Consider the following 25,808-nt stretch of genomic DNA (forward strand, 5'->3'; position numbering starts at 1 on the left):
TCTCAGGACTGCCTTCGCTGCGTCCCAAAGCGTTTGGATTGTTGTATTTTCATTTTCGTTTGTTTCCATATATTTTTTAATTTCTTCTCGAATTGCCTGGTTGACCCACTCATTCGTTAGTAGGGTGTTCTTTAACCTCCATGCTTTTGGAGGTTTTCCAGACTTTTTTCTGTGGTTGATTTCAAGCTTCATAGCATTGTGGTCTGAAAGTATGCATGGTATGATTTCAATTCTTGTAAACTTATGAAGGGCTGTTTTGTGACCCAGTATATGATCTATCTTGGAGAATGTTCCATGTGCACTCGAGAAGAAAGTATATTCTGTTGCTTTGGGATGCAGAGTTCTAAATATATCTGTCAAGTCCATCTGATCCAATGTCTCATTCAGGGCCCTTGTTTCTTTATTGACCGTGTGTCTAGATGATCTATCCATTTCTGTAAGTGGGGTGTTAAAGTCCCCTGCAATTACCACATTCTTATCAATAAGGTTGCTTATGTTTATGAGTAATTGTTTTATATATTTGGGCGCTCCGGTATTCGGCGCATAGACATTTATAATTGTTAGCTCTTCCTGATGGATAGACCCTGTCACTATTATATAATGTCCTTCTTCATCTCTTGTTACAGCCTTTAATTTAAAGTCTAGTTTGTCTGATATAAGTATGGCTACTCCAGCTTTCTTTTGGCTTCCAGTAGCATGATAAATAGTTCTCCATCCCCCCACTCTCAATCTAAAGGTGTCCTCAGGTCTAAAATGAGTCTCTTGTAGACAGCAAAAAAAAAACATAGATGGGTCTTGTTTTTTTATCCATTCTGATACCCTCTGTCTTTTGGTTGGCGCATTTAATCCATTTACATTCAGTGTTATTATAGAAAGATATGGGTTTAGAGTCATTGTGATGTCTGTATGTTTTATGCTTGTAGTGATGTCTCTGGTACTTTGTCTCACAGGGTCCCCCTTAGGATCTCTTGTAGGGCTGGTTTAGTGGTGACAAATTCCTTCAGTTTTTGTTTGTTTGGGAAGACCTTTATCTCTCCTTCTATTCTAAATGACAGACTTGCTGGATAAAGGATTCTCGGCTGCATATTTTTTCTGTCTAGCACACTGAAAATCTCGTGCCAATTCTTTCTGGCCTGCCAAGTTTCAAAAGAGAGATCAGTCACGAGTCTTATAGGTCTCCCTTTATATGTGAGGGCACGTTTACCCCTTGCTGCTTTCAGAATTTTCTCTTTATCCTTGTATTTTGCCAGTTTCACTATGATATGTCGTGCAGAAGATCGATTCAAGTTACGTCTGAAGGGAGTTCTCTGTGCCTCTTGGATTTCAATGCCTTTTTCCTTCCCCAGTTCAGGGAAGTTCTCAGCTATGATTTCTTCAAGTACCCCTTCAGCACCTTTCCCTCTCTCTTCCTCCTCTGGGATACCAATTATGCGTATATTATTTCTTTTTAGTGTATCACTTAGTTCTCTAATTTTCCCCTGATACTCTTGGATTTTTTTATCTCTCTTTTTCTCAGCTTCCTCTTTTTCCATAACTTTATCTTCTATTTCACCTATTCTCTCCTCTGCCTCTTCAATCCGAGCCGTGGTGGTTTCCATTTTGTTATGCATTTCGTTTAAAGCGTTTTTCAGCTCCTCGTGATTGTTCCTTAGTCCCTTGATCTCTGTAGCAAGAGATTCTCTGCTGTCAGCTATACTGTTTTCAAGCCCAGCGATTAATTTTATGACTATTATTCTAAATTCACTTTCTGTTATATTATTTAAATCCTTTTTGATCAGCTCATTAGCTGTTGTTATTTCCTGGAGATTCTTCTGAGGGGAATTCTTCCGCTTGGTCATTTTGGATAGTCCCTGGCGTGGTGAGGACCTGCAGGGCACTTCCCCTGTGCTGTGGTGTATAACTGGAGTTTGTGGGCGGAGCCGCAGTCAGACCTGATGTCTGCCCCCAGCCCCCCGCTGGGGCCACAGTCAGACTGGTGTGTGCCTTCTCTTCCCCTCTCCTAGGGGCGGGATTCAATGTGGGGTGGGGTGGCCCGTCTGGGCTACTTGCACACTGCCAGACTTGTGGTGCTGGGGATCTGGCGTATTAGCTGGGGCGGATTGGCAAGGTGCCCAGCGGCGGGAGGGGCAGGCTCAGCTCGCTTTTCCTTCGGAGATCCGCTTCGGGAGGGGCCCTGTGGCACCAGGCGGGAGTCAGACCCGCTGGAGGGATGGATCTGCAGAAGCACAGCATTGGGTGTTTGCGCGGTGCAAGCAAGTTCCCTGGCAGGAACTGGTTCCCTTTGGGATTTTGGCTGGGGGATGGGCGAGGGAGATGGCGCGGGCGAGGGCCTTTGCTCCCTGCCAGGCTGCTCTCTATCGTCCGGGGCTCAACAACTCTCCCTCCCGTTGTCCTCCAGCCCTCCCGTTCTCCAAGCAGAGCTGTTAGCTTATAACCTTCCAGATGTCAAGTCCCGCTGGCTGTCGGAACACACTCCGTCCGGCCCCTCTGCTTTTGCCAGCCAGACTTGGGGGCTCAGCTTGGCCGGCGAGCCGCCCCTCCGCCCCGGCTCCCTCCCGCCAGTCTGTGGAGCGCGCACCGCCTCGCCGCCTTTCCTACCCTCTTCCGTGGGCCTCTCGTCTGCGCTTGGCTCCGGCGACTCCGTTCTGCTAACCCCTGGCGGTTTTCTGGGTTATTTAGGCAGGTGTAGGTGGAATCTAAGTGATCAGTAGGACGCGCGGTGAGCCCAGCGTCCTCCTACGCCGCCATCTTCCGCAAGTCTCTACCATTTTTTAAATATTGTGGGATTCAATTCAAAATTTGGTAAGAATTTTTAATCTGTATTCACAGGGGTATTGGTGCATAGTTTTCTTGCTTTTGATGTCTTTGTTTAGTTTATTGGAGAGCAGAGAACTTCTGGTTTCATGGGTTGAATTGGAGTGTGTTACCTTTGGTGTTTTGAAAGAGGTTGTCCTGTGGGATTGGTTTATGTTTTTCTTAAATATTTGATAGGATTCTCCAAGGACACTGTCTGGGCCTTGAGTTCTCTTTTAGATCCAGGCCTGTTCTGGTGACTGTCTTTTTTAGGGTGTGCTTTGGTGGTGTGTATTGTTACGGATGTTTCTAGTTCATGTAAGTAGTCTAACTTATTAGTGTGAGCTTTTCATATTTCCTTATGATCCTTTTAAATATGAATAGAACCTGTAGTAAAGTCACTCTTCCATTCCTGACGTTGCTAACTTGAGCTCGTCGGGGTGGACAGCACTGAGCCCCGATTCTGATCGTACACAATACAGTTTCGTAGACATGACACCAAAAACAAAACATAACGAAAAGGAGTGCATGTAAGCACTGGTGAGGTCTGATTCAGGCCTGTCCCTGTGTGCACACCATTGCCCCAACACCAGCTTCCTTGTGTTGACGGTGGGTGTATCGTCCCTGGAACAAGCTGGGTGAGGCACATGTGGCACCTTCTTGTGAGTTTAAAATAGAAAGTCATAATAGGACAGAAAATTATTTTATGATAGGGACTTGTGGAAATAGGAAGCCAGTTAACTCTGAGTTGTGATCTCCATTTAGTTGTTTTTCTTTAGAATCTGTGGTACAGGGTGTTAAATTTACTGTAGCTCTTAAAGGACTTTTTGAATTCCCATGTTCCTTTGTTTAGAGAACTGTAAATGCAGGACGGGTTTAAAAACTTCTGATAGTTTGTGTCACAGTGACCCACTGTATGCGGGTTTCTTCGGTGCATTTAGTAAATATAATGTAGCACACTGCACAGGAGTGTTTATAACAGCGTACAAATGGTTAGTCAGCTTTAGTATTTGTGTTTTACCATTCATTCTTCTTCTCTTTGTAGCTTTACCTTTAGTCCAAGTGGACGAGAAGGGAGAAAAAGTAAGGCCAAATCAGAACCGCTGCATCGTGATACTGCGCGAAATCTCCGAGTCCACCCCTGTGGAAGTAAGTCCTCTCTCCTCCAAAGCACGCTTGCACATTTTTTGTGTGGGTTTTTTGTTTATTTTTGTGTATTTCTGTGTTTTGGGGGGGTATATTTTTAAGAATATGCACAGTGATGCTTTCTTCGCAGGACCTACACACTGATAGTGTCCCAGAACTCCACCGTGTACTTCACGCTACACAGTACAGGAGAGTTGGTAACTCACTATTTAGAAATTAAAAGTGAGAAAGGTTTAAATACTCGTTAAAAATAATAAACCCCCAAGTTAAGACAAGGAACATGTTTTTATGTTAAATAAGTTTCAGGACAAGCATCTCCACGACAATAGGGGAACTCGGAAGAGTTGAGAGAATGTGCTGTAACGAGTGCCTGGACTGGCCGGCTGGCCTGCCCACATCAGGGCTGATGCTGGCCCAGGGGGAGGCAGGCACGTCCCTTCTGTGGAAACGGGGCCTGGAGATCAAAACTTGAGTAGTACCAACTTAGGCAGTAATTTTAGGAAACTACAGTATTTGATAGCGTAAGAGTCCTGAAGAGTGATCTGCTGTTACTGCTTTGCTGGAAAATGTGTTACTCGTGCAGATGCTCATGCTGGGGCGCGTTGTGTAAACCCTGCAGGCCAGTGGAACCCGCTGGCCACACCTGGGACAATGAAAAGCCGTGAGGTGGGGCTTTAACAGAGGCAGCTCTTGGCCTGGTTAGAGCGTGCTGGCTGGCTGCCGTGCAGACACTTCAAGACCCAGGAAGTTTGCTTTCTTAGTCCTGGGTCTTCCATGAGTTAGGCCTGGGTCAGTCATGCTGTGGACATTCTCTTCCTTCTCCGTAGGGAAGATAGATTAGTGTACGTGCAGGCTTAGGAAGGACAGTTCCTGGTGGAGTGTAACAAAGGTGAGAGTTCTAACAAATCTCTGATAGGATTAAAAAATCACACCTTCTTGCATATGGCACTGTTCTAGCAGGGTTTACTTTCTGTTCAACTGAGGCTCGTTTTTACTCATTCTGTATTATAGTATGTGAAGAAAAAGAAATTGGATTGAATTTTTGGTCCTCTTTTTAAGGTTCCAAATATGAAGGATCGTCCTGTTTCTTCCTGCCAGTTTGGGTGCCTGTATTAACTCACAATAGTATTTAAGACATAGGTCCTGTAAGATACTTGTAAAGACTATAACCAAGAAGAATTTTCTACTTTTCACTGCGGACACTGATCGTGGTGTATTTATAGTATTCCAAATAGCATATCCTACATGTGTTGTAAAACTTGAACCATGGAAATTTTAAGAGAGAAGGCTCAGAGGAAACTATGATAAATTAAACGTTGACCAAGTAAAGAAACGGGGACAGATGTGGTCATGAGAAGCTGAGTGAGAGGACAGGAGGCCGCCCCGAGCACAGGTGGCAGAGAGCCCCTCTTGGGGGCCGGCGGCCAGCAGTCTTCGGAAAGCAGCCATGTGCTTGTTGGTGCTCAGAAAAGTTTTTAAATTATAGTTGATTTGGGCGATGAACTGTCTTTTATCAGATGGCCCTGTTTTCCCTGGCAGTATTTTGCTCTGGAATCGACTTTGGTGTTAACATAGCCGCTGCAGCTTTGTTGTGTTACCGTAGGCACAGTGCATCGTCTTTGTGTTAACGTAGCCCGTCCGTGTCTTCGTGGTTAGCGGGCACTTCTTGGGACCCTCCCACAGTTGGGTCGCGCCTTCCTTACCCCGGAGATCTCTGCTTCTGAGTGCGGAGCTGGCGCCATTATCCTGGAAGTGACTAACTGTGTGATTGGGTTGAAATCTAGCATCTTGCTGCTTGTTTTCTTTGTCTATACTGTTCTTGTTTTCTTGCCTCCCTTTGTTTTGGGCTAACGTGGTTTTTATCTCCCTTTTTGGCTTATTAGATATAACTCTTTGTTTTGTTTTAGTGGTAGGTTTTACGGTTTGTAGTCGACACCGAAGTGTATCAGCATCTGCCTTTCCTTAATATAGTACCACTTGTTCACCTTTCTGAGATGGTCCCCCACTTCTCACTCCCGTCTGTGCTCAGAAATTCTGTGTAGTCCTAAACCACATAGTGCTTTGTTGTTGTGCTTGCTTTAAACGAGTCAATTTTCTTTTAAAGAGATTAAAAATAAAGATGTGTTTCATATTTATCCACCATGTACCATTTACAGTGCTTTTCATTCCATGTCTAGATCTAGACTTCCTTTTAGCTTCCTTTCTGCCTGGGTATTCCTTTATTTCTTGGGGTGCAGGTCTACTGGTAGTGAGTTTTTTCAGCTTTTGTGTTTGAGAAAATGTCTATTTTACTGTCCTTTATAAAAGATACTTTCTCTGGGTGTAGAATCCAGGATTGACAAGATTGGTTATCCTTCCTGCGTTTTGAAGATGTTCTTCTGTGTTCTGGTGTGCGTTGTTTCTGAGGATGGGTCCTTCACTTTTGTCTCCATTCCTCTGTATGTAGTGACTGTTCTTTTTTCTTACTGCCTTGAAGATTTTAGGCAATTTGATTGTGATACACCTTGATGTAGCTGGTAAGTTTCTTGTACTTGAAGTGTCCTGAGCTATTATTTCTTCAAATAGTTTTTCTCTTCTCCCTTCTTTTTTTTTTTTTTTTTTTTTCAAAGTTCTAACTAACCATTAATCCTACTTAGTGCATTTTTCATTCCAGAAGTTCATTTTGGGTCTTTATTTCTTTCTTCTTCCATATCTCTATTTAACATGTTCAGTCTTTACTTTTGTGAATATAGAATATATGTCTAACAACTATTTTAATATCCTTGCCTTTTAATTCTGTCATCTGTATCAGTTCGGGGTGTAATTTGATGGACTTCCCTCCCTTAGGTCATATTTTCTCATTTCTTTGTGTATCTGGTGAATTTTGAATGGAGGCCAGGCATTTGGATTTTGTGTTATTGGGTCCTGAATGTCTTTGTATTCTTCCCCTGTAGTCATTTTTGAGCTTTGTTTGAGGTTCAATTTGACCCTTTAGGCATATTGTTAGGCGGGAGCCAGGCTGCCTTCACTCCAGGCCAGTTCTTCGTTCTTCCGCACACTGCAGCCGGGCCCTTCTGTGTGCACTGCCTGAGGTCCTGTGAGTTGGGAGTTTTTCCCACTGTGTCTGGTGGGGAGACACTCCCCCACCCTCGTCCCGGCAAGCTCTGCTGCTGTTCCCCCTGGTCATTTCAGGGGCTGTTGATGCACACCGAGCCCCACTGAGAGCCCTGGACTCGTGGGGATGGGTCAGCGCTCACCTCCTAGCACTGAGTTGTGGGGTCTCCATGGGGACTCCGGGCCCAAGCTGGGCACTCGCAGGCTCATCTGCCCTGTATGGCCTGAGCTCTGCTTTCTGAAACTGTCTTTTCCTACATTTTGTCTTTGGTTTTGGGGAGCATAAATCTGGCCCATCTTGGCCAAAACCAAAAGTTCAGCTAATGTTTAAATTTCTCAGATTACCACCCTCCTTCCCCAGGTGTGTAGTTACCAGCTCTCTAGTGCAGTGCAGCAATGTCAGCACGTTAATTTACCTTAAAGGGACCTTGGTCCTAAGAAAAGCACTTGGTACGTAGTGGATTTACTTCCTGTGGCAGTGGGGACCTGATTCTGGAAGCCACACTCAGCACCTCTGCTCTTCTGGAAGAGGTTTACTAGCCATCAGTATGTTGGACTCTGTTGTCTAAGAATCTGTCCTCCAGTGTCCATACCGTTCCTGTTTGGTAAGGACAGATGCAGCGTAGCCGAGAATTAATTTCTGCCTCTCTGTCCCTGTAGGAAGTAGAAGCACTGTTCAAAGGAGACAATTTACCGAAATTCATAAACTGTGAATTTGCCTATAATGATAATTGGTTTATTACATTTGAAACAGAAGCTGATGCACAGCAGGTAAGTCCTTCCCACCGCTGTTGAAGCCCAGCGTTACCAGTACTTAATACTTAACCTAAGTTGTACGTAGGGGGCCTGACTGTGGGTGTTGAGATTACTGTTGCATTGTGGCACTAAGTTTGATTATATAAAGTGCAGGGGAAATCATGTTGTAGAAACTGAAATAGGTGTGTTTGTGCAAATAGTTTTTGTAGCAATATGTAAAACATATGACGTTATTTCTTAAGGACACGTAAGATGAGCAGCATGTGAAAATGAGTTCTTTTCTTTTATGTTTTCTTTTCTCGGGCGGAGAAAAGTTTTAATACTTAGAAAGTGTTTTGGGAAATTGGAACACCACCTTAACTTTCACCAGGTGTCACTGTGTGTCGTAAGACAGTTGAAACGGCCCTGTGGCCCTCTGGGAGGAGAGGCAGGGAGTTATGATGGTCTCTCTGCCCTTCAAGGAGGAGTCTTGCTGGGGGAAACGTTAACATGCTTAAAGGGATTGCCAGTACAGGTGGGTGTTGAACAGCGTGGAGGTTAGGGATGCCGACCCCGCATGGTGGGGAGTCCACGTGTAATGATTGATTCTCCGAAGTGTGAACTATTGCTAGTCTACTGTTGGGCTGCCTGAAGTCTTCCTGATAACATAAACAATTGACTAACTCCTACCTTGTCTCTTATATACTGTGTTCTTAGAATAAAATAAGCTGGAGAAAATACTGCTAAGAAAATCATAAGTAGGAGAAAATGCATTTATAGTACTGTCTTGTAGTTCTCCAAAGTCTGCATGTGGGTGGCCCTTTGTGGTTCAAACCCGTGTTTCAGGGTCAGCTGTGTATATTATGTGTTAAGTGACATGAATGCAATGAAGTTCAGAAGAGAGAAACCTGAAGGATGGGTGTTAATGGGCTGGAAGGGAAAGGACAGAGGAGGAGCTGGGCAGTTGGAGACAGGTAGGAGCTGTGAGCGCGGCAGGCGCGAGCTGTCCTCACCAGGAGGGCGCGTGCGATGGGCCCAGGTCAGATCAGGTGGCTCAGAGCCTTAAGCAGTGCACTTGGGAGAAGAATAAGGAGCCACGTAGGCAGGGACTTCGGAATATTGCAATCTCAATGTTTTCTTCTCCTGAACTGTGTAATTCCATTTTCAGATTGGAGTTATGACTGGGGACTTGGTATCCATTGTTACCTGCAGGTCAGGACTCTTGGCTGGTGGCCTGTGGGAGGCTCTACGGTGTCTGTTAGTCCTGCTCGAATCGTGGTCACATGTTGAGCATGAGACTGTTTGCTGGAGGCTCCCTCACTCTTAGAGGTTCTTTTAAGGAACCATTGACCCAGAGTAGGTTAAGATTCCCCATTCTAGGTTCTGTCCGTCGTATTTTGATGACCCCATTCCTTAGCTGAGGTAGTGAGTTACCTGCCAGTTCCTTGTGTTTCTAAGATGAATAACGCAGTGGTATTGTGGATGGTTTTGCCCTCAGGCTTACAAATATCTTCGAGAAGAAGTCAAGACTTTTCAAGGAAAACCAATTAAGGTAAGCAAGACCACTCGTTAGACCCTCTGTATTTGCAAATCACTTCTTCAGTATTCTCACAGACACTTCTGTGTCTTCACACAGGCACGGATAAAAGCAAAGGCAATAGCTATAAACACATTTTTGCCAAAGAATGGATTTAGACCTCTGGACATGAGCCTTTACGCGCAGCAGCGCTACACAGCCTCCTTTTACTTACCTCCGGTCTACAGCCCTCAGCAGCAGTTCCCCCTGTACAGCCTGATTGCTCCCCAGACGTGGTCGGCCACACACAGCTATCTTGATCCGCCGCTGGTGAGTCCTGCGGTGTTTGGAGCTTATGCAGCCGGAGGTTCTGTGGTGGGCACTGCACCAGGTGCTCAGAAGGGTGGGGCCCCGGGCCTCTAGGGGAACCGGACGGGTCTACAGTCTGCCGTGGTGAAACGGACCCTCGGGTCCTGTAGCAGACCTCAATTTAATCGGGAGATCAGTGTGCCGCTGTGTACACTGAAAAAGTGGAAGGGCTCTATTCTTGATCCTTGGCGGGGTCCACCTGCCGACCTGTGTAGCAGCACCTTCCTAAGCCGCGTAGTTCCCAGTAAAACACAGAACATGATCCGAACTCTGGGATGACGGGGTTACTTCTGAGCACAGGGGGTGCCAGGGGAGACACTTTTAAGGACTCACAGATGTCTTAACAGGCTTCTAACAGTGGAGGACAAGGAGACCTGTAGCTTTATTCTTCCCACCAGCCCCAGACTGACTGGCCTGCGTAGTGCGTCCAGGTGGTTTTCCCCAGCTGTGTCGCTGGAGAGCTTAGAGAGGTCAGGCGGGCCCCGGCTGGGCATGGGACAGAACCAGGACTGTGATCAGCCCCGGTCGTTGGGCTCCCACCATGGACAGTGGGGATGGGCTGATGGACAGGCTTGCATGAGGCCGCAGGGCAGGTGTCGGTGGGGCCAGAGACAGGGAAGGGCACAACGTGTGGAAGGTTGTATTTGGGAAGCCGGAGTTGAGTAATGGTCTTAAGGGTGTGACTGTGGACCGAGCTGGGGAAAGCTGTGTGGGGCTGGGGTCACGTGGGGGATGTGGCAGAGGCCTGTGAGCCAGGCCCCGCCATGTGGGGATGTCATGTGGGGCTCTTGTTAGAGATGGAGCAGCAACTCAGGTGGGGTTGGGGGTGTCCATGCCTGTCGCACACGTGCAGATGAGCGTCCCTAAGAGCACGCAGCCTGGGAAAAACCATGGTGTCAGGCAGGCGGGCGGGAACTGGGAAAACGGGACCTGGACAGAATACCGTGAAGCTTACAGTGGGGGCTTACCTGGTGTGATGTCCTCTCTGCCGAGCTCATCAGGAGGTGGAAGGAAGGGGGCTGTAGGAGAGCCAGTGGGTGTGCGGGGGCACCGGGCGGCTGGTGTGCTGGGTGTCTCTGAGCTGAAACGGAGGCTGAGGCAGGGAGCTCAGAGGGGAAGCCAGGCTGTGTGGCATCTCCGGTGTGTCCTGAGGCCGTGCACTCTGTGCCTGTGGCTTGTGAGGCCACAGGAGTCGGGAGAGGTGGTCATGGGCACCGTCAGGGCCTGAGGTCTGGAGACACTGCAGACAAGGTTTCTCCCCCTCCCCCCCCATGCTACGTTCTGTTGAAGGTACCAGTGGCCATGTGGCCGGCAGATCATGAGAGAGCCGTAATGGGGAGTAGAGTCCTTGAGCTCTGGCATTGAAGAATTTCTCCAGGGGAGGCCAGCCGGCGCACTGTGCTGTCCGCTTCCTCTGGAGTTACGTTGCTTTTCGGACCGCTCTCATCGCGTCTGTGCCTGTCTGGCACTAGGGGTCGGTTGGCCATTCCAGGTGGTTCCTTTGACCCTGGTTCAGGAATGAGGCCTTTTGCTTGCTCAAAAGCACACTGTGTCATTTGGAGCAGATGTGAAGAGATAGTACCTGTTAATTCTCAGCAAGTAATGTCAAATGATTGGGTTAGGGACTTATTTATTTATTTCTAAAAAATGTTTATTTTTGAGAGTGAGTGAGCAAGCATGGGTGGGGGAGGGGCAGAGAGAGAAAGGGAGACACAGAATCCAAAGCAGGCTCCAGGCTCTGAGCTGTTATTGCAGAGCCTGACACGAACTGTGAGATCATGACCTGAGCCAAAGTGAGACGCTTAACTGACTGAGCCACCTGAGTGCTCCCGAGGGTCTAATTTATTTTTAAACTCTTGAGCAGAATTACTCAAATACCAGAGTTCTCTATGTAAGAGTACATACAGGAAATGATTTGTCACAACTGGTCTTACCATGATTCACAGTCTTAACGTGATTTAAAATCTAGTTCCTGTGTGATTGATAGATTTTTAAACAGTCTCACTCTGGCAGCTATTCTCAGATGGCATGTTGAGGATTCTCACAAAGTTCTAAGTGTATCTTTTGCCCCCAGAGTTTCCCCTCTGTTGCTTTTTTTTTTTTTTTTTAAATCAGCAAACAATTTTATTTGGTCCTAAGCTGTGTCTAACATCTGCTTTCTGTCACAGCATCTGCTTAGCTCCAGCCCCCACAGCTGTAGTTTGGCTTCCTTGGGGGGCTGTTGTGGGGAGGTCACCTTAGTCGGCCCAGAAGAAGGCCTCAGCCCCAGCCTGGTTCAGGAAATATTGGTCATTGGCAATAATCAAACACCATGTTCTTTTCATCCGGGAAATATTTCAAGCCTTAACTGGAGCAGAGCCTACTTGGCAAGTTGAGAAATAACTCCAACGACCATGAGGTGCACCGTTAGCCAGCGTGAAGGCTGTTTATGGCTTGCTGACTTGTTTGTTTTTAATGAATCTAGGTAACTCCATTTCCAAATACTGGATTTATAAATGGGTTTACGTCTCCAACCTTCAAACCTGCAGCGTCTCCTCTGACTTCGCTCAGACAGTACCCTCCAAGAAGCAGGCAAGTTCCACGAGTGGTGGAGACGTGGTGGCTCCCCGGGGTTTGTGGTAAGAGGTCTGCCACGCTGTGCTGTGCTCTTGAGTGGAGCAGAATGAGCCGTGTTGAAGCGGGGAGTCCTTCCCACGTGCTCGAGTCACGTTTAGTACATGGAGAAGCTCTTTCTGACGAGCTCTTGTGACACATGTGACCAGTGGAGATGAAACCGCTGGAAGCCTAGAATCGCACTGAGGTCATACCCTGAGATGTGTGCCAGAGTGCCTGCACAAAGCACAGGTGCTCTGCGGCTTGTGGCCGTGGGGGCCTGCTTTGAATTTGGACCTGGGCTGCCCGGCGCAACACAGAACGTCGATACTTTGTAGATTCGCATTAGCGGACATAGCATGCGTTAACTATTTCTTAAGTAATGTTTGTACTGTTTTTTTCTGAATAGAAAGTACCTTTTAGTTGAGTCATTTCATGTTAGCAAGGTCATTTTATGATGCCACGATGGCTTTAACACTGAGCATGTGCAAACCTTCTGTTTCCAGGAATCCTAGCAAATCTCATCTACGCCATGCCATTCCCAGTGCAGAGAGAGGACCTGGACTGTTAGAAAGCCCTTCGATATTTAACTTCACTGCAGACCGTCTAATTAATGGCGTTCGGAGCCCACAGGCACGGCAGACAGGTCCTCCTAGAACACGGATACAGAACCCTCCCGCCTACGCCAAGAGGGAGGTTGGGTCTGGTCGCGTGGAGCAGAGCAGTGCGGAATCTCCCCCTGGTTTAGGGAGAGGGAGGTGAGTCCTTGCGAGCTGCTATCAGACAGCTGCGGCCTGTCCTAGTAGGCTGTGAACATTGTCCAGTGTCCTCTGCAGGCGTGGTTTAGCATTTCCTCTTCAGATACAGTACACAGCATCAGATCAAAGGTTTTATGTAATTACTCAGAGGGTCACTCGAGAGCAGAGACTTGACAGGCTTCCTCTTCTTTATATAACATTGTGGAAAGAGCTGTAGATGGACAGGAACCACATTAGGTCACAGTCGTTGGTGGACATTTGGAGCTTTGCACACACCAGTGTCCACGCTGCGGGTCTGAGGCCTCCCCCCACCCCACCTCCCCGTGTAGAGGCCCAGCATCTCAGCCTTGCTCCATTTCCATGGTAGTGAGTGGGTTGTGCGCCAGGCAGACCAGGCTGTGGCAGACCAGACCATTTGTACTAAATGTATTTAGAAAAATAAGCCGTACTGGTGAAGCGGTGCCCGCTGGCCACACTCTGTGGAGATGTGCCCGTGCTGTCCGTGGGACACACACTGACACCCTGGGTCCCTCGGTGTCTGGTCATTCCTGTGCCTCTGATGTCGGGCTGTGCCCAGGACCTCCGTACTTTTGCTTGAGGCAGCATGCGTGCTGCCCCGCCTCCTGCCCCTTCCTCCTCTGTTTGGGAGTAAGGTTAGAAGAGGCAGAGGTGAGTGCATCCGTCCGGTTTGGTCTCTCGGTGGTCGGCTCTGCATGGGGCTGTGTGGAAGGAAATCCCTTCTGACAGGTAACCTGCACGGGTTCAGCCCGCCTAAGCGTTTCTTTCACCAACATGGAAAACTTTAGATGCACATGTTCCCAGTGTTGCACATCAGCACAATGTCTGCACACAGAGGTTCCTGCAGCGTGGGCTCCTCTCTGTCCCTGGTGCTCTGGGGCATGTGAGGGGCCCAGAGGCACAGTGCACTGCATTGGTAGCACGTCAGCTTACACGGTCTGGCCTGGGTGGGGCCGGGGGACTGAGTGGCAGGCTGCAGCCTGCCGCCACATGTCACCAGGACATTTGCCGTAAAGTCAGCTCGATGGGTATTGGAGAGGTGAAGGTTACTGAGGCCACACAGAGGCTGCGGCCAGCCACGGGGCTGGGGGGGCGGACAGCAGAGACCAGAGGCTGGCCGCAGGGCCTGCGGAGCTGAGGCCAGACCTGAAGGAGGCCGCGCCTGCCACCTGGGTGATGCCGCGGGCGCCGGTCTGTCCTCCTCAGAAGACAGCTCAGAGGAAGTACCAGCGGGAGGGCAAGTCCATAGGCCCACTCTCTGCCTCCCCATCTCCCTCTGGCGTCTTGGGAAAAGCTCCACAGGAAGCGTCCTGGCAGTGGAAGGACAGGGCCACCTGGCGTCGCGGAAACTGAGGGGCACCTGGCTGACCCATGTGGGCCACCTCTGGCCACACAGTCACGTGTGATCTTGTTCTGCGGTAGGACTTTGCAGGACGGCAGGAACCGCCTTGCGCTTTTCCCAACAGAGGGCTACCCTCATCCTCCAGACTGCGGCTGCCCCTGTGGGACATCCTGGTGCTCACACCTGCCATGTCAACAGACAGGGTGTTGGTGCCTAGGCCGTCTTCAGCTGGAGGGCAAGCCAAAGTGGCTGTGTCCCCCGCCGGTGCCCCTGTACCAGCAGCCTTCTTTCTCTTAGGTTTTGTTTTCTGTTTTAATTTTTTTTAATGTTTATTTATTTTTAAGAGAGAAAGAGACGGCATGAACAGGGGAGGGGCAGAGAGAGGGAGACACAGAATTCAAAGCAGGCTCCAGGCTCTGAGCTGTCAGCACAGAGCCTGACACGGGGCTCGAACCCACGAACCGTGAGATTGTGACCTGAACCAGAGTTGGACACTTAACTGACTGAGCCACCCAGGCGTCCCTCTTTCTCTTAGGTTTTGTTTCATTTTCCTTTAACTTTGTTGGGTGGTAAGGAGCAATATGAGGGGCCCCGGCAGCCCCCTGGGACCACTTGTGGTTCTCCCACCCTGTGTGGCAGTGACCGCCAGCTGGGTTCAGGTATGTCACATGCTGAGAGCGACTGCCAGGCTCAGAGTTGTGGGCCCAGGAAGGAAGCACGGTGCTGGTGAAAAGTCAGGTGTGATAGTGAAGAGTCCTCCCACCTATGCTCCACACTCCAGCCCTGTGCCACGCTCACCTTGGAGCCCGTGTTATGTCTCCTGAGGTAGGACTGTCCTCTGAGGACACTCTGGCTCTGGTCGGGTGGCCCGGGCACCATGTCCAGAGACATGCCTGTGGTGCCGACACAGTGGTGGAGGCCCAGCCAGGACAAAAAAAGGTCAGTGCTGTCAGCCAGCCGGGGCCCACCGGTAGGGACACACGGGCCAGGTGTGGTGGCAGGGCCCCAACGTGATCGCTGCGCCCCTGGGGCCCTGGCCCGAGATAGGTGCACCTCTTCTCTCCCGGCTGTCGGGGTCTTGTCTGAAGTGCTGTGTGTGTCGCAGGTGTGCGCACGCTGTCTCTTCCCAAGGGCTCTTCGTCACCATACGTTGAGGGCGAGTCTCTGCGAGGCTTTTGTCCAGCCAGACCCTGAGCCTCCTGCTGCAGAGCTATTTCTGCCTCCAGACACAGGATGCAGCAAATGTTGCTTGAAGTTCTAGGTCTGGAAAGAGTCCCCTGCACACTGGTCTTGGGGAGCACTTTTGATTGTGGTGTGGAGTGGAGTGGAGGCGTCCACACGCTGCACAGCTGTCCCTGGTGCTAGTCTGGAACTGACCACCCTGCCTCCCCCCCCCCCCCCCCCCGTCACTGTTCTCAGGGACTCCCTGTGAGGAGGCCTCAGCAGTGGACCGAGAGCTATTGCTGGCGTTTGTGCTTTTTCCCTGGGGCTTACTGCCCCATTTCTGATGGGCAGCTCGAGTCCATGGTCACTTGCTGTCCCGTGGTCCGGCATGTAGTCTCCACTGGGAGCCAGTTGAAAGCAGGAGCCTTTCTGGAGTACTTTCTAAAGGAAAGGGTATGGCTTTGCTCCGAAGTCCTAGAAGTTTGCACTGTTGCTTCTCCTAGAGGGTCTAGCCAGAGGCCCCAGAGTGTCCTTTTTCGGCACAAAAGTGGAAGGCTCTCAGCCTGTCCTAATTACCTAGGCCATCCTGGGCAAGGCTGCTTGTGGGTTTTGTGTAAAGGAAAGGAATTGGTCAAGATTATTTCTTTGAACTCCTTTCCAGCTTACACTGTACAAGTGTATTCAGCTGAAATGACAAAGGGATAAGTAAGTAAAGACAACTCTAAATGAGAGTTACTCTGAACTCTTAGGCCACATAAGCCCATCCACAGCATGAAAAGTATGCTATGGACTCCTGGCGCTTGCCCGCAAACATCTAGAGCCTTGTGCACGTAGCCGGCTGCTGGGGATAGGCAATGCCTGGGGTTTGGAAACCCTGGAGTAGACCATTGGTAGTGCTGACACGGTGGGTCATGTTGGGGCTGAGAAGGAGAGCAGGCCAAGGTACTTCGGGGTCTTTCCATTTTAATGATTCATCTGATACATTTCATTACCAGTGTTTAACAGTTCACCTGGATGGCCCATTGTCAGGTTTTATATATCTTGTCATTTCAACTGAAGGGACGTTCAGGTATTTCTATCATAACAAAAATTCTAAATGAGTATTAGGAAAATTTTATCAGTAAATGTTTTTTTTCTTTTTTCTTTTTGTTTTTCTTTAAGTTCTCTATCTAGACATCACTTGTAGTCTTTTACTATGAAATTATTATTTTGCTTATATTTCTTAAAGTTGGGGTTACAAAAGCATTTTCTTAATGTTTATTTTTGAGAGAGACAGAGTGAGAGCGGGGGAGGGTCAGAGAGAGAGGAAGACACAGTATCCGAGGCAGGCTCCAGGCTCTGAGCTGTCAGCACAGAGCCTGACGCAGGGCTCGAACCCACGAACTGTGAGATCATGACCTGAGCTGAAGTTGGTCGCTTAACTGACTGAGCACCCAGGTGCCCCTAAAGTTGGGGTTTTATAATCAAAAGTCATCTGTAAAAGATTACAAAGGAATAAAGACTGAATAAGTGTGCACGTAACTGTGCTCAGTGAAAAATCTTCCCGGTGGGAAAAAATTAGTCTTTTGCTTTCCTCTTTTCTAGGAAGAATTCCTTTGGTTACCGGAAGAAACGGGAGGAGAAGCTGACAGTGAGTACATCTAGCCCGTGGCACTTCTGCAAGATTCTTAAGCTTAATTCATATTAAATGTGAGATTTAACTACATGAATGAAGGTTAAGAGGTTTTATCTTAATCTGATATGCATCAGGTGATAACTGACATTATTGTAGCCTAAAGAGGAGAAGTTGGAGGCGACTGTAAAATACTGGTCACTAAAGAGTCTGGAATGTCACCACACCGTGACAGTGTGTGTGCAGTAGGCACAGCCAAGACCACAGTGTGCACACGCGGTGGTCTACACACACATTGTGAGTTTTCTGTGTGTGGATAACTGGACAGTACTAGTTCAATGAGCTGAACTTAATAGTTGTGGCAAGCAGAATAAACTTTCCTGTGTAGGAGTTAGTGCATCAGTATTTGTCATTCAAAACCCTTAACTTCGTGTCTCCTATGTGGAAAGCATTACTGCCTTGTGCTCTAATGGTCAGAATGACCCCACTAAGGGTGGGCCCGAGCGAACGCTGCGTACTGGAGGCATGGCCACATTTGCTTGGGCTGATCATGTAGCTCCTCCTATAGATCATGCTTCTGGGCTCTGGTGTGGGGTTGGATCCATACCTTTCTATGTGAAGTACGCCAGCTTAGCTCATGTGGACCTCCGGGTGGATGGAAGGATGTCCATCGTTGCACTTCACGGACTGGAAGGACCTCCAGTAGATTCTTGGTCCACCCCCTGAGCCAGTGAGTATGTGCTCTCCTGTCACACAAGGTACATTTTCTCTGTCTAGTTAGAAAGTACAGATAAGTAGTTAATAAAGCAGTCGTAATGCTGCTGTGTTGGTTGATTTAGTCTAGGTTTTGGTGAACCCTTTGGTGAGGCAGTTTAAATTGGCTGATTACAGTTGGAATTAATGAATTCTTCTAACATTTGGACTGCAAGACTGGTATCGGAGTATGTCTTCAGATATTAGTTCCCTGAACTGAATCACTCTCAATTGGTTACTAAATTGCCTTCAGAGGGGACATTTATTCCTGTTGCATTTTGCATACCTGACTCACGTGTTCATACCAGGGAGCCTCTTGGCAGGCCCGGCCCATGATGCAGGTGCATTTATTAAGGGGAGTGCACCTGTGGCTGCATTGGGACGTTCTGGTGACTTCAGGAATTTAGAGACTATGATAGCGCATGTGTACTTGGACCAACCAGGTTGTGGGAGCAGGGCCTCATTCACCTTGTCTCAAGCTGTTCAGATCCTAAAACACTGTTAAACACTGCATTCAAGACGGGACCTCACCCGAAGGCACTGCCATTTTGTAACTCCCGCATCTAGACAGTGCTGCCTACCTGAGCACTCCTGCAAAATCAAGATTCAGTAACATTTTTGTGAAATCTGAATCCCTGGAAATGGGGTCTTCTAAAAACCTGTGTTCATCTCAGAAAAATGCAGATGTTTACAATAAAACCTCTGAAACCTGCCTTGAGGTCACAGGCTGCTGCATAACTTAGGGCTTTGGGGAGTTACAGAGAGCACAGAACAGCTGAGTGGCTGGTAAGCGTAAGCTGGGTTCTGAGGGTGAGTCACCAAAACGCACCTGAACTGTAAACCATGGGAAAGGCGAGAGGCAGGTAGGGATGCCCCAAAGAGATAGTGGGGAGTGTTTTTTTTAACTTGTAATGCATTTTATTTGTGTATTTAAAGTTTTGTCGGGAGTTAAAGTGTTCCGTTAGTTTCAGGTGTACAGTCTAGTGATTCGACACTTCCATATGTCGCCCGTGCTCGTCATGACAAGTGCCCTCATGTCCATCCCCCACTTCTTTCGTCCCCTCTGGTAACCAACTTTGTTCTTTACAGTTAAGAGTCTGTTTCTTGGTTTGCTTCTCTCTCTTACTTTTTTCCCTGTGCTTGTTTGTTTCTTAAATTCCACATATGAGTGAAATCCTATGGTATTTGTCTTTCTCTTACTATTTCACTTAGCATTGCACTCTCTTGCAAATGGCAAGATTTCATTTCTTTTTTTTATAGCTGAGTAAAATTCCATTGTATACATGTTGCCTCTTTATCCCTTCGTCTATCACTGGACACTTGGGCTCTTTCCATAGTTTGGCTACTGTAGATAATAAACATCAGGGTGCATGTATCCCTTTGAATTAGTATTTTTGTATTCTTTGGATAAATACCCAGTAGTGCAATTGCTGGGTTGTAGGGTAGTTCTATTTTTAACTTTTTGAGGAACCTCCATACTGTTCTCCAGTGCGGCTGCACCAGTTTGCATTCCCCCCAGCAGTGCAAGAGGTTCCCCTTTCTCTGCATCCTCACCAACACCTGATGTTTCACGTGTTGTAAATTTTATCCATTCTGACAGGTGTGAGGTGGTATCTCCTTGTCGTTTTGATTTGTATTTCCCTGATGATGAGTGATGTGGAGCACCTTTTCATGTGTCTGTTGGCCATCTGGATGGCTTCTTTGGAGAAATGTCTGTTCATGTCTTCTATTTATTCATTGGATTATTTATTTTTAGGGTGTTGAGTTTTATAAGTTCTTTATGTATTTTAGATACTAAATCATTGGATATGTCATTTTCAGGTATCTTCTCCCATTCCAAAAGTCGTCTTTTAGATTTGTAGTTTGTTTCTGTCACCGTGCAGAGCTTTTTGCCTAGATGAAGTTGCAGTAGTTTATTTTTGCTTTTGTTTCCCTTGCCTCAGGAGATGTATCCAGTAAGGAGTTGCTATGGCCAGTATCAAAGAGGTTACTGCCTGTGTTCTCTTCTAGAATTTTTATGGTTTCAGATGTCACATTTAGGTCTTAAATCCATTTTTAATTTATTTTTGTGTATGGTGTGAGACAGTGGTCCAGTTTCATTCTTTTGCATGTTGCTGTCGAGTTTACCCAAGACTATTTGTTGAAGAGACTGGTTTTTTTCCCCCATTGGCTTTTCTTTCCTGCTTTGTCACAGATTAATTGACCACACAGTTGTGGGTTTATTTCTGGGTTTCCTATTTTGTTCTTGGTTTATTTCTGGGTTTCCTATTCCGTTCTTTTGATCTCTGTGTCTGTTTATGTGCCAAATACCATACTCTCTTGATTACTATAGCTTTGTAATATAACTTGAAGTCCAGAATTGTGATGCCTCTAGCTTAGCTTTTCTTTTTCAAGGTTGCTTTGGCTATTCGGGGTCTTTTGTGGTTCCATATAAATTTTAGGCTTGTTTGTTCTAGCTCTGTTATTTTGATAGTGGTTTAATCAAATGTGTAGATTGCTTTGGGTAGCTAGGACATTTTAACAGTATTCTTCTGATCCATGAGCATGGGTTGTCTTTCCATTTCTTTGTGTCCTTTTCAGTTTGTCTCACCAGTGTTTTATAATTTTCAGAGTGTAGGTCTTACACCTCTTTGGCTAGGTTTATTCCTAGGTATCTTACTGTTTTTGGTGCATTTGTAGTGTTTTCTTAATGTTTGGTTTTTTAAAAAATTGTTTTTTGTTTTTTTTTTTTTTTTTTTTTTTAATTTTTTTTTTTTATCGTTTATTTATTTTTTTGGGACAGAGAGAGACAGAGCATGAACGGGGGAGGGGCAGAGAGAGAGGGAGACACAGAATCAGAAACAGGGTCCAGGCTCTGAGCCATCAGCCCAGAGCCCGACGCGGGGCTCGAACTCACGGACCGCGAGATCGTGACCTGGCTGAAGTCGGACGCTTAACCGACTGCACCACCCAGGCGCCCCTAAAAAATTGTTTTTAAATGGTTTTATTTTTGAGAGAGAGTATGAGTGGGCGAGGGGCAGAGAGAGAGGGAGACACAGAATCCGAAGAAGGCTCCAGGCTCTGCGCTGTCAGCACAGAGCCCGACACGGGGCTCAAAGTTGTGAACCACGAGATCATGATCTGAGCTGAAGTAGGATGCTTAACCAATGGAGCTAACCAGGTGCACCATTTTTAATGTTTATTTTGAGGGAAAGCGTGTAGGCAAGCAGGGGAGGGGCATACAGAGAGGGAGAGAGAGAATCCCAAGCGGGCTCTGCAGTCAGTGCAGAGAGCCCAGTGTGGGGCTTAATCTTACGAACTTGAGCTGAAACTGAGAGTTGGACACTTAACCGACTGATCCATTCAGGTACCACAAGTTTTCCTTTTCTTTTCTTTTTCTTCTTTTCTTTTCTTTTCTTTTCTTTCTTTCTTTCTTTCTTTCTTTCTTTCTTTCTTTCTTTTTCTTTTTCTTTCTCTCTCTCTCTCTCTCTCTCTTTTCTCTTCTCTTCTCTTCTCTTCTCTTCTCTTCTCTTCTCTTCTCTTCTCTTCTCTTCTCTTCTTTTTGAGAGAGACAGCATGTACTTGTGATCAGGGAAGGGGCAGAAAGGGAGATAGAAAATCTTAAGATGGAGCCCAACGCGGGGTTTGATCTCCTGACCGTGAGATCATGACCTGAGCCAAAATCAAAAGTCAGACATTCGACCAACTGAGCCATCCAGGAGCCGTGGCGTATAGTTTTTCATAACATCACTGTGATGTTGGTTGGTATTTCTCCTTTGTCATTTGTGAATTTATTTTTTGGGGTCCTTTCTCTTTTTTTTGATAACTCTGGGGGGGGTTATCCATTCTGTTAATTTTTTCAAAGAACCAGCTCCTTGTTTCATTGATCTGTTTTTTTTTTTAAGCTTCTATATCATTTATTTCTGCTCTAATCTTTATTATTTTCCTCCTTCTGCAGGCTTGAGGCTTTGTATGTTCTTTTTCTAGCTCTCTTAGGTGTCAGGTTAGATGTTTATTAGAGATTTTGCTTGCTTCTTGAGGTAGCCCTGTATTGCTACATACTTCACTGTTTTAAACCACTTTTGCTGCATCCCAAAGGTTTTGGACCGTTGTTTTCCTTTTCATTTATTTCTGTGTGTGTGTGTGTGTGTGTGTGTGTGTGTGTGTGTGTGTGTGTGTTTAATTTCTTTGATTTCCTGGCAAACCCATGCATTCTTTAGTAGCATGTTCTTTAACCTCCATGTATTTGAGAGCTTTCTAATTTTTTTCTTGTGGTTGACTTCTAGTTTTATAGTGTGGTCTGAAAATATGCATGGTATTTGTTGTTTTTGTTTTTGTTGAGTCCTGATTTGTGACCCAGTATGTAATGTATTTTGGAGAATGTCCTGTGTGCACTTAAAAAGAATGTGTATTCTGCTGCTTTAGGATGGAATGTTGTCAATGTGTCTGTTAAGTCCATTTGGTGAGTAGGTCATTTAAGGCTACTGTTTCCTGGTTGGTTTTCTGCTTAGATGATCTGTCCGTTGCTGTAGGTTGGGTGTTAAAGTCTCCTATTATTACTATATTATTATCGATTAGTCCCTTTTTGTTTGTTATTAATTGATTTAGCTCTTCTTGTTGGAGAGACCCCTTTATTATGATACAGTGCCCTTCTTCATGTCTTGTTAGTCTTTGGTTTAAGATGTAGTTTGTCTGATACAAACATGGCTACGCTGGCTTTCTTTTGACGTCCATTAGCATGATAGATGGTTCTCCATCTCCTCACCTTTTTTTTTTTTTAATGTTTTTAACGTTTTTATTTATTTTTGAGAGACAGAGACAGAGCACGAGCAGGAGAGGGAGACACAGAACCCGAAACAGGCTCCAGGCTCCAAGCTGTCAGCACAGAGCCCAACACAGGGCTCAAACTCAACAAATTGCAAGATCATGACCTGAGCCAAAGTCAGATGCTCAACCTACTGAACCACCCAGGCGCCCCTCCATCCCCTCACTTTCAATCTGCCAGGTGTCATTTCAGTCTGAAATGAGTCTGCAGGCAGCATATAGATTTTTTTTTTAATCCATTCTGATAATGTCTTTTGATTAGAGTGTTTATTCCATTTATATTCAAAGTAATTATCGATAGATATGTATTTAGTGCTGTCTTATTACTTGTTTCAGTGTTTCTGGAGATTTTTCTGATCCTCTCTTGTCTTTGTCACTTTTGGTCTTTCCACTCAGAGTCCTCTTTAATACTTCTTGCAGAGCTGGTTTAGTGGTCACGAACTCCTTTTGATTTTGTTTGGGAAACTCTTGCTATCTCTCCTTTTATTCTGAATGATAGCCTTGCTGGGTAGAGAATTCTTGGCTGCCGATTGTTCTCATTCACAATATATCCTTTCTGGCCTGCCAAGTTTCTGTTGAGAAATCTCCAACTAGCCTTTTGTGTTTTCCCTTGTAAGCTAGGGACATCTTTTGTCTTGCTGCCTTTAAGATTTTTTTCTTTATCTCTGTATCTTGCAAATTTAACTACAATATGTCTTGGTGTTGGCCTGCTTTTGTTGATTTTGAGGGGAGTTCTCTGTGCTTCCTGGATATGGACATCTGGTTCCTTTCCCAGATTAGGGAAGTTTTCAGCTGTTCCTTCCTCAAATAAATTTTCTGCCCCTTTTCTCTCTTCTTTGGGGACTCTTATAATGTGAATGTTTTTATGTTTGATGGAGTCACTGAATCCCCTAAATCTATTTTGTTCATCTTCATGATTTTCCATTATTTAGTCTTCTTTGTCACTAATTCGTTCCTTTGTTTATTCCAGCCTTGTGTTCATTGCATCAAGCCTGTTTCCTATCTCAGTTTTTACATTCTTTGTCTCCAATTGATTCTTTTTTTAACTCTTTTATCTCTGTGGTAAGGGTCTCCCTGATACCTTTTTTTCTCAAGCCCAGTGAGTATCCTTATGATTGTTGCTTTGAATTCTCCATCAGGTAGGTATGTGACTTAGATCTGTTTTGCTTAGATCTCTGGCCGTGGCCTTATCTTGTTTTGTCGTTTGGGATGAATTCCTGTGAGAGAGGGTGGGATTTTTATCAGTGTGGGTCCCTTTTCACTCTTTAACTTGCTGTCTCTTGAGTTCTACCAGATTTTGTCTAGATTCTGTCTCTGTAGGGAGTAATCTTTCTGTTGCTGTAAGTTGCTGGGCATTGTTGACCCTTTCCAGCTATGTGAGCCCATGAAAGCATTGCTTCCAGTCAGAGTAGCCCATATTTACCCAAAGACGCTTACCTCCCACCTGAACTCCTATCCCCGTTCTCTTCCCTGTCTTCTTCAGCCAAGGGACTGGACACCCACAGAATGACTTCTAGCCTGTTAAAGCAAGTTGCTTTGATAATTTGTCAATAAAAATACATCATTGCCTTTCTCCCGGGATCTTAGGTTTATAAATTATATTATTCTGAGTTTATTTTCTTGAAGTCAAAGAATCTGATAAAAATCTGTCCTCACATACCATGTTTTTCCGTAGTGATTATAAAATATAAAGTGAGTAAATCAAGTTTTCAGATAACTGAAGCCCCTTCTGCCTTGTTAAACCATTTTCAATGGAAATCTGTGTAAAATTCTTACATAAGTTTCAGAGAGTTCAAAGTGACATTTTTTGGTTTATTTCTTTCACTATCTTGTTTATAATTTAGAGGATAGATAGGCTCTCCTGTAATAACCCAGGCCTTGTCTGGAAAGGACTAAGGTCAGGGGCTATACTCAGGCTATTGTGATATTCGACCGGTGAGGTCAAGTTGTTTCACAGTGCTCTCTCTTGTCTGTCACCGTCTCCATGCTTTCCTCAGCTGCACGCTTGTGTCCACCTGGTCAGCTGACTGTGGGCCAGGAAGTGGACAGTCTGGGAATCTCAGAGAAGTGGCTGTACGGCCAGTGACAGCCTCAGGAGGGTTGAGCTTCACAGCTGTGCTCCTGATGGTTGCTGCTGCCTAACAAATGACCTTTGACTAGGTGACGAAGTGTTGTGATGGTTGGATGACCTGTGTTGTTTTCAGGCAGAGGGGGAAATCAGAACGCTAGGGAACGGATTGTTTGCCTTACTTTTCTGCTGCGTGTCTTCGTATCTTACAGTCTGAGCTTCCGCAGCATGACAGTGTTGTTCTCTTTCAGAGGAGTCAAACTCAGTCTCCAACGCCACCAAAGCCCCCGTCCCCGAGCTTTGAATTAGGACTGTCCAACTTCCCTCCGCTGCCAGGAGCGGCAGGCCACCTGAAGACTGAGGACCTGTTTGAAAACAGGCTGTCTAGCTTCTTAATTGGATCATCAAAAGAAAGGGTAAGATCCGTATTGCTGATGTTTGCTTAGTGCTGAGTTTCAGTCCAGTGCTTCTCCAGGTTCTTCACACAGGCAGGTGTGTGCATGTGGAAGAGGTTCAGAGAGGGTAAGTGATTTGTGGAGGCCACATGGATTTGGAGTAATCGGGTCAGAGTTGAACGTACAACTAGACCCTCTCAGTGCATTCCCTCGCTGCCTGCCAAGGTCAGAGGTGGAAACCTGTGTCGTGTGCCACACAGACTCTCTCTCTCGCTGCAGACTCAGATTGCACTTTTATTGTTGTTATTCAGGACCTGACTTTATTTTACAAGTCCACAAAATAAAACAAAAACCTGAATTATAACAGAAGTGGTATAGTTTTTAGTAATCGACATCACTAAGGAGAAGCCGAGAATGATTTTACTGTAATTCCGGTGGCTTTGGCCAGCTCCACGGGCTACCACACCAGTTGCCCTCACTCTTCTGTACTGTTTGCAGGCCCAAGAATGAGGGGAGCTACCGAAGTCAGAGAGTGTTAGTCTGCAGTGCTCCTTCTGGGTTCTTCGATTGTTAATGAGGTTTGGAGGGTCTGTGCTGGGAGTGATGTGTGGTGCCTGGGTGAGCGCTTAGCCGGGTCGAGGCAGGAACAGC

The 25,808-nt window shown here is 46.4% G+C and overlaps 1 protein-coding gene across 3 annotated transcripts in view; it reads left to right on the forward strand.

Annotated features, from left to right (window-relative positions):
• LARP4B (La ribonucleoprotein 4B) overlaps positions 1 to 25,808 on the forward strand; it is a 104,607-nt gene that overhangs the window by 70,770 nt on the left and 8,029 nt on the right. For all 3 annotated transcript variants that reach the window (XM_040451578.1, XM_040451577.1, XM_040451575.1), the window contains 8 exons: positions 3,839 to 3,942; positions 7,693 to 7,803; positions 9,266 to 9,319; positions 9,404 to 9,613; positions 12,117 to 12,223; positions 12,751 to 13,002; positions 17,111 to 17,156; positions 25,014 to 25,178. In XM_040451578.1, the coding sequence (XP_040307512.1) occupies positions 3,839 to 3,942; positions 7,693 to 7,803; positions 9,266 to 9,319; positions 9,404 to 9,613; positions 12,117 to 12,223; positions 12,751 to 13,002; positions 17,111 to 17,156; positions 25,014 to 25,178 (1,049 nt within the window). The remainder of the gene's footprint in view (positions 1 to 3,838; positions 3,943 to 7,692; positions 7,804 to 9,265; positions 9,320 to 9,403; positions 9,614 to 12,116; positions 12,224 to 12,750; positions 13,003 to 17,110; positions 17,157 to 25,013; positions 25,179 to 25,808) is intronic.

The sequence above is a fragment of the Herpailurus yagouaroundi genome, unplaced genomic scaffold (assembly GCF_014898765.1).
Source record: "Herpailurus yagouaroundi ecotype Mexico unplaced genomic scaffold, PumYag 203, whole genome shotgun sequence".
Classification (NCBI taxonomy): Eukaryota; Metazoa; Chordata; class Mammalia; order Carnivora; family Felidae; genus Herpailurus; species Herpailurus yagouaroundi.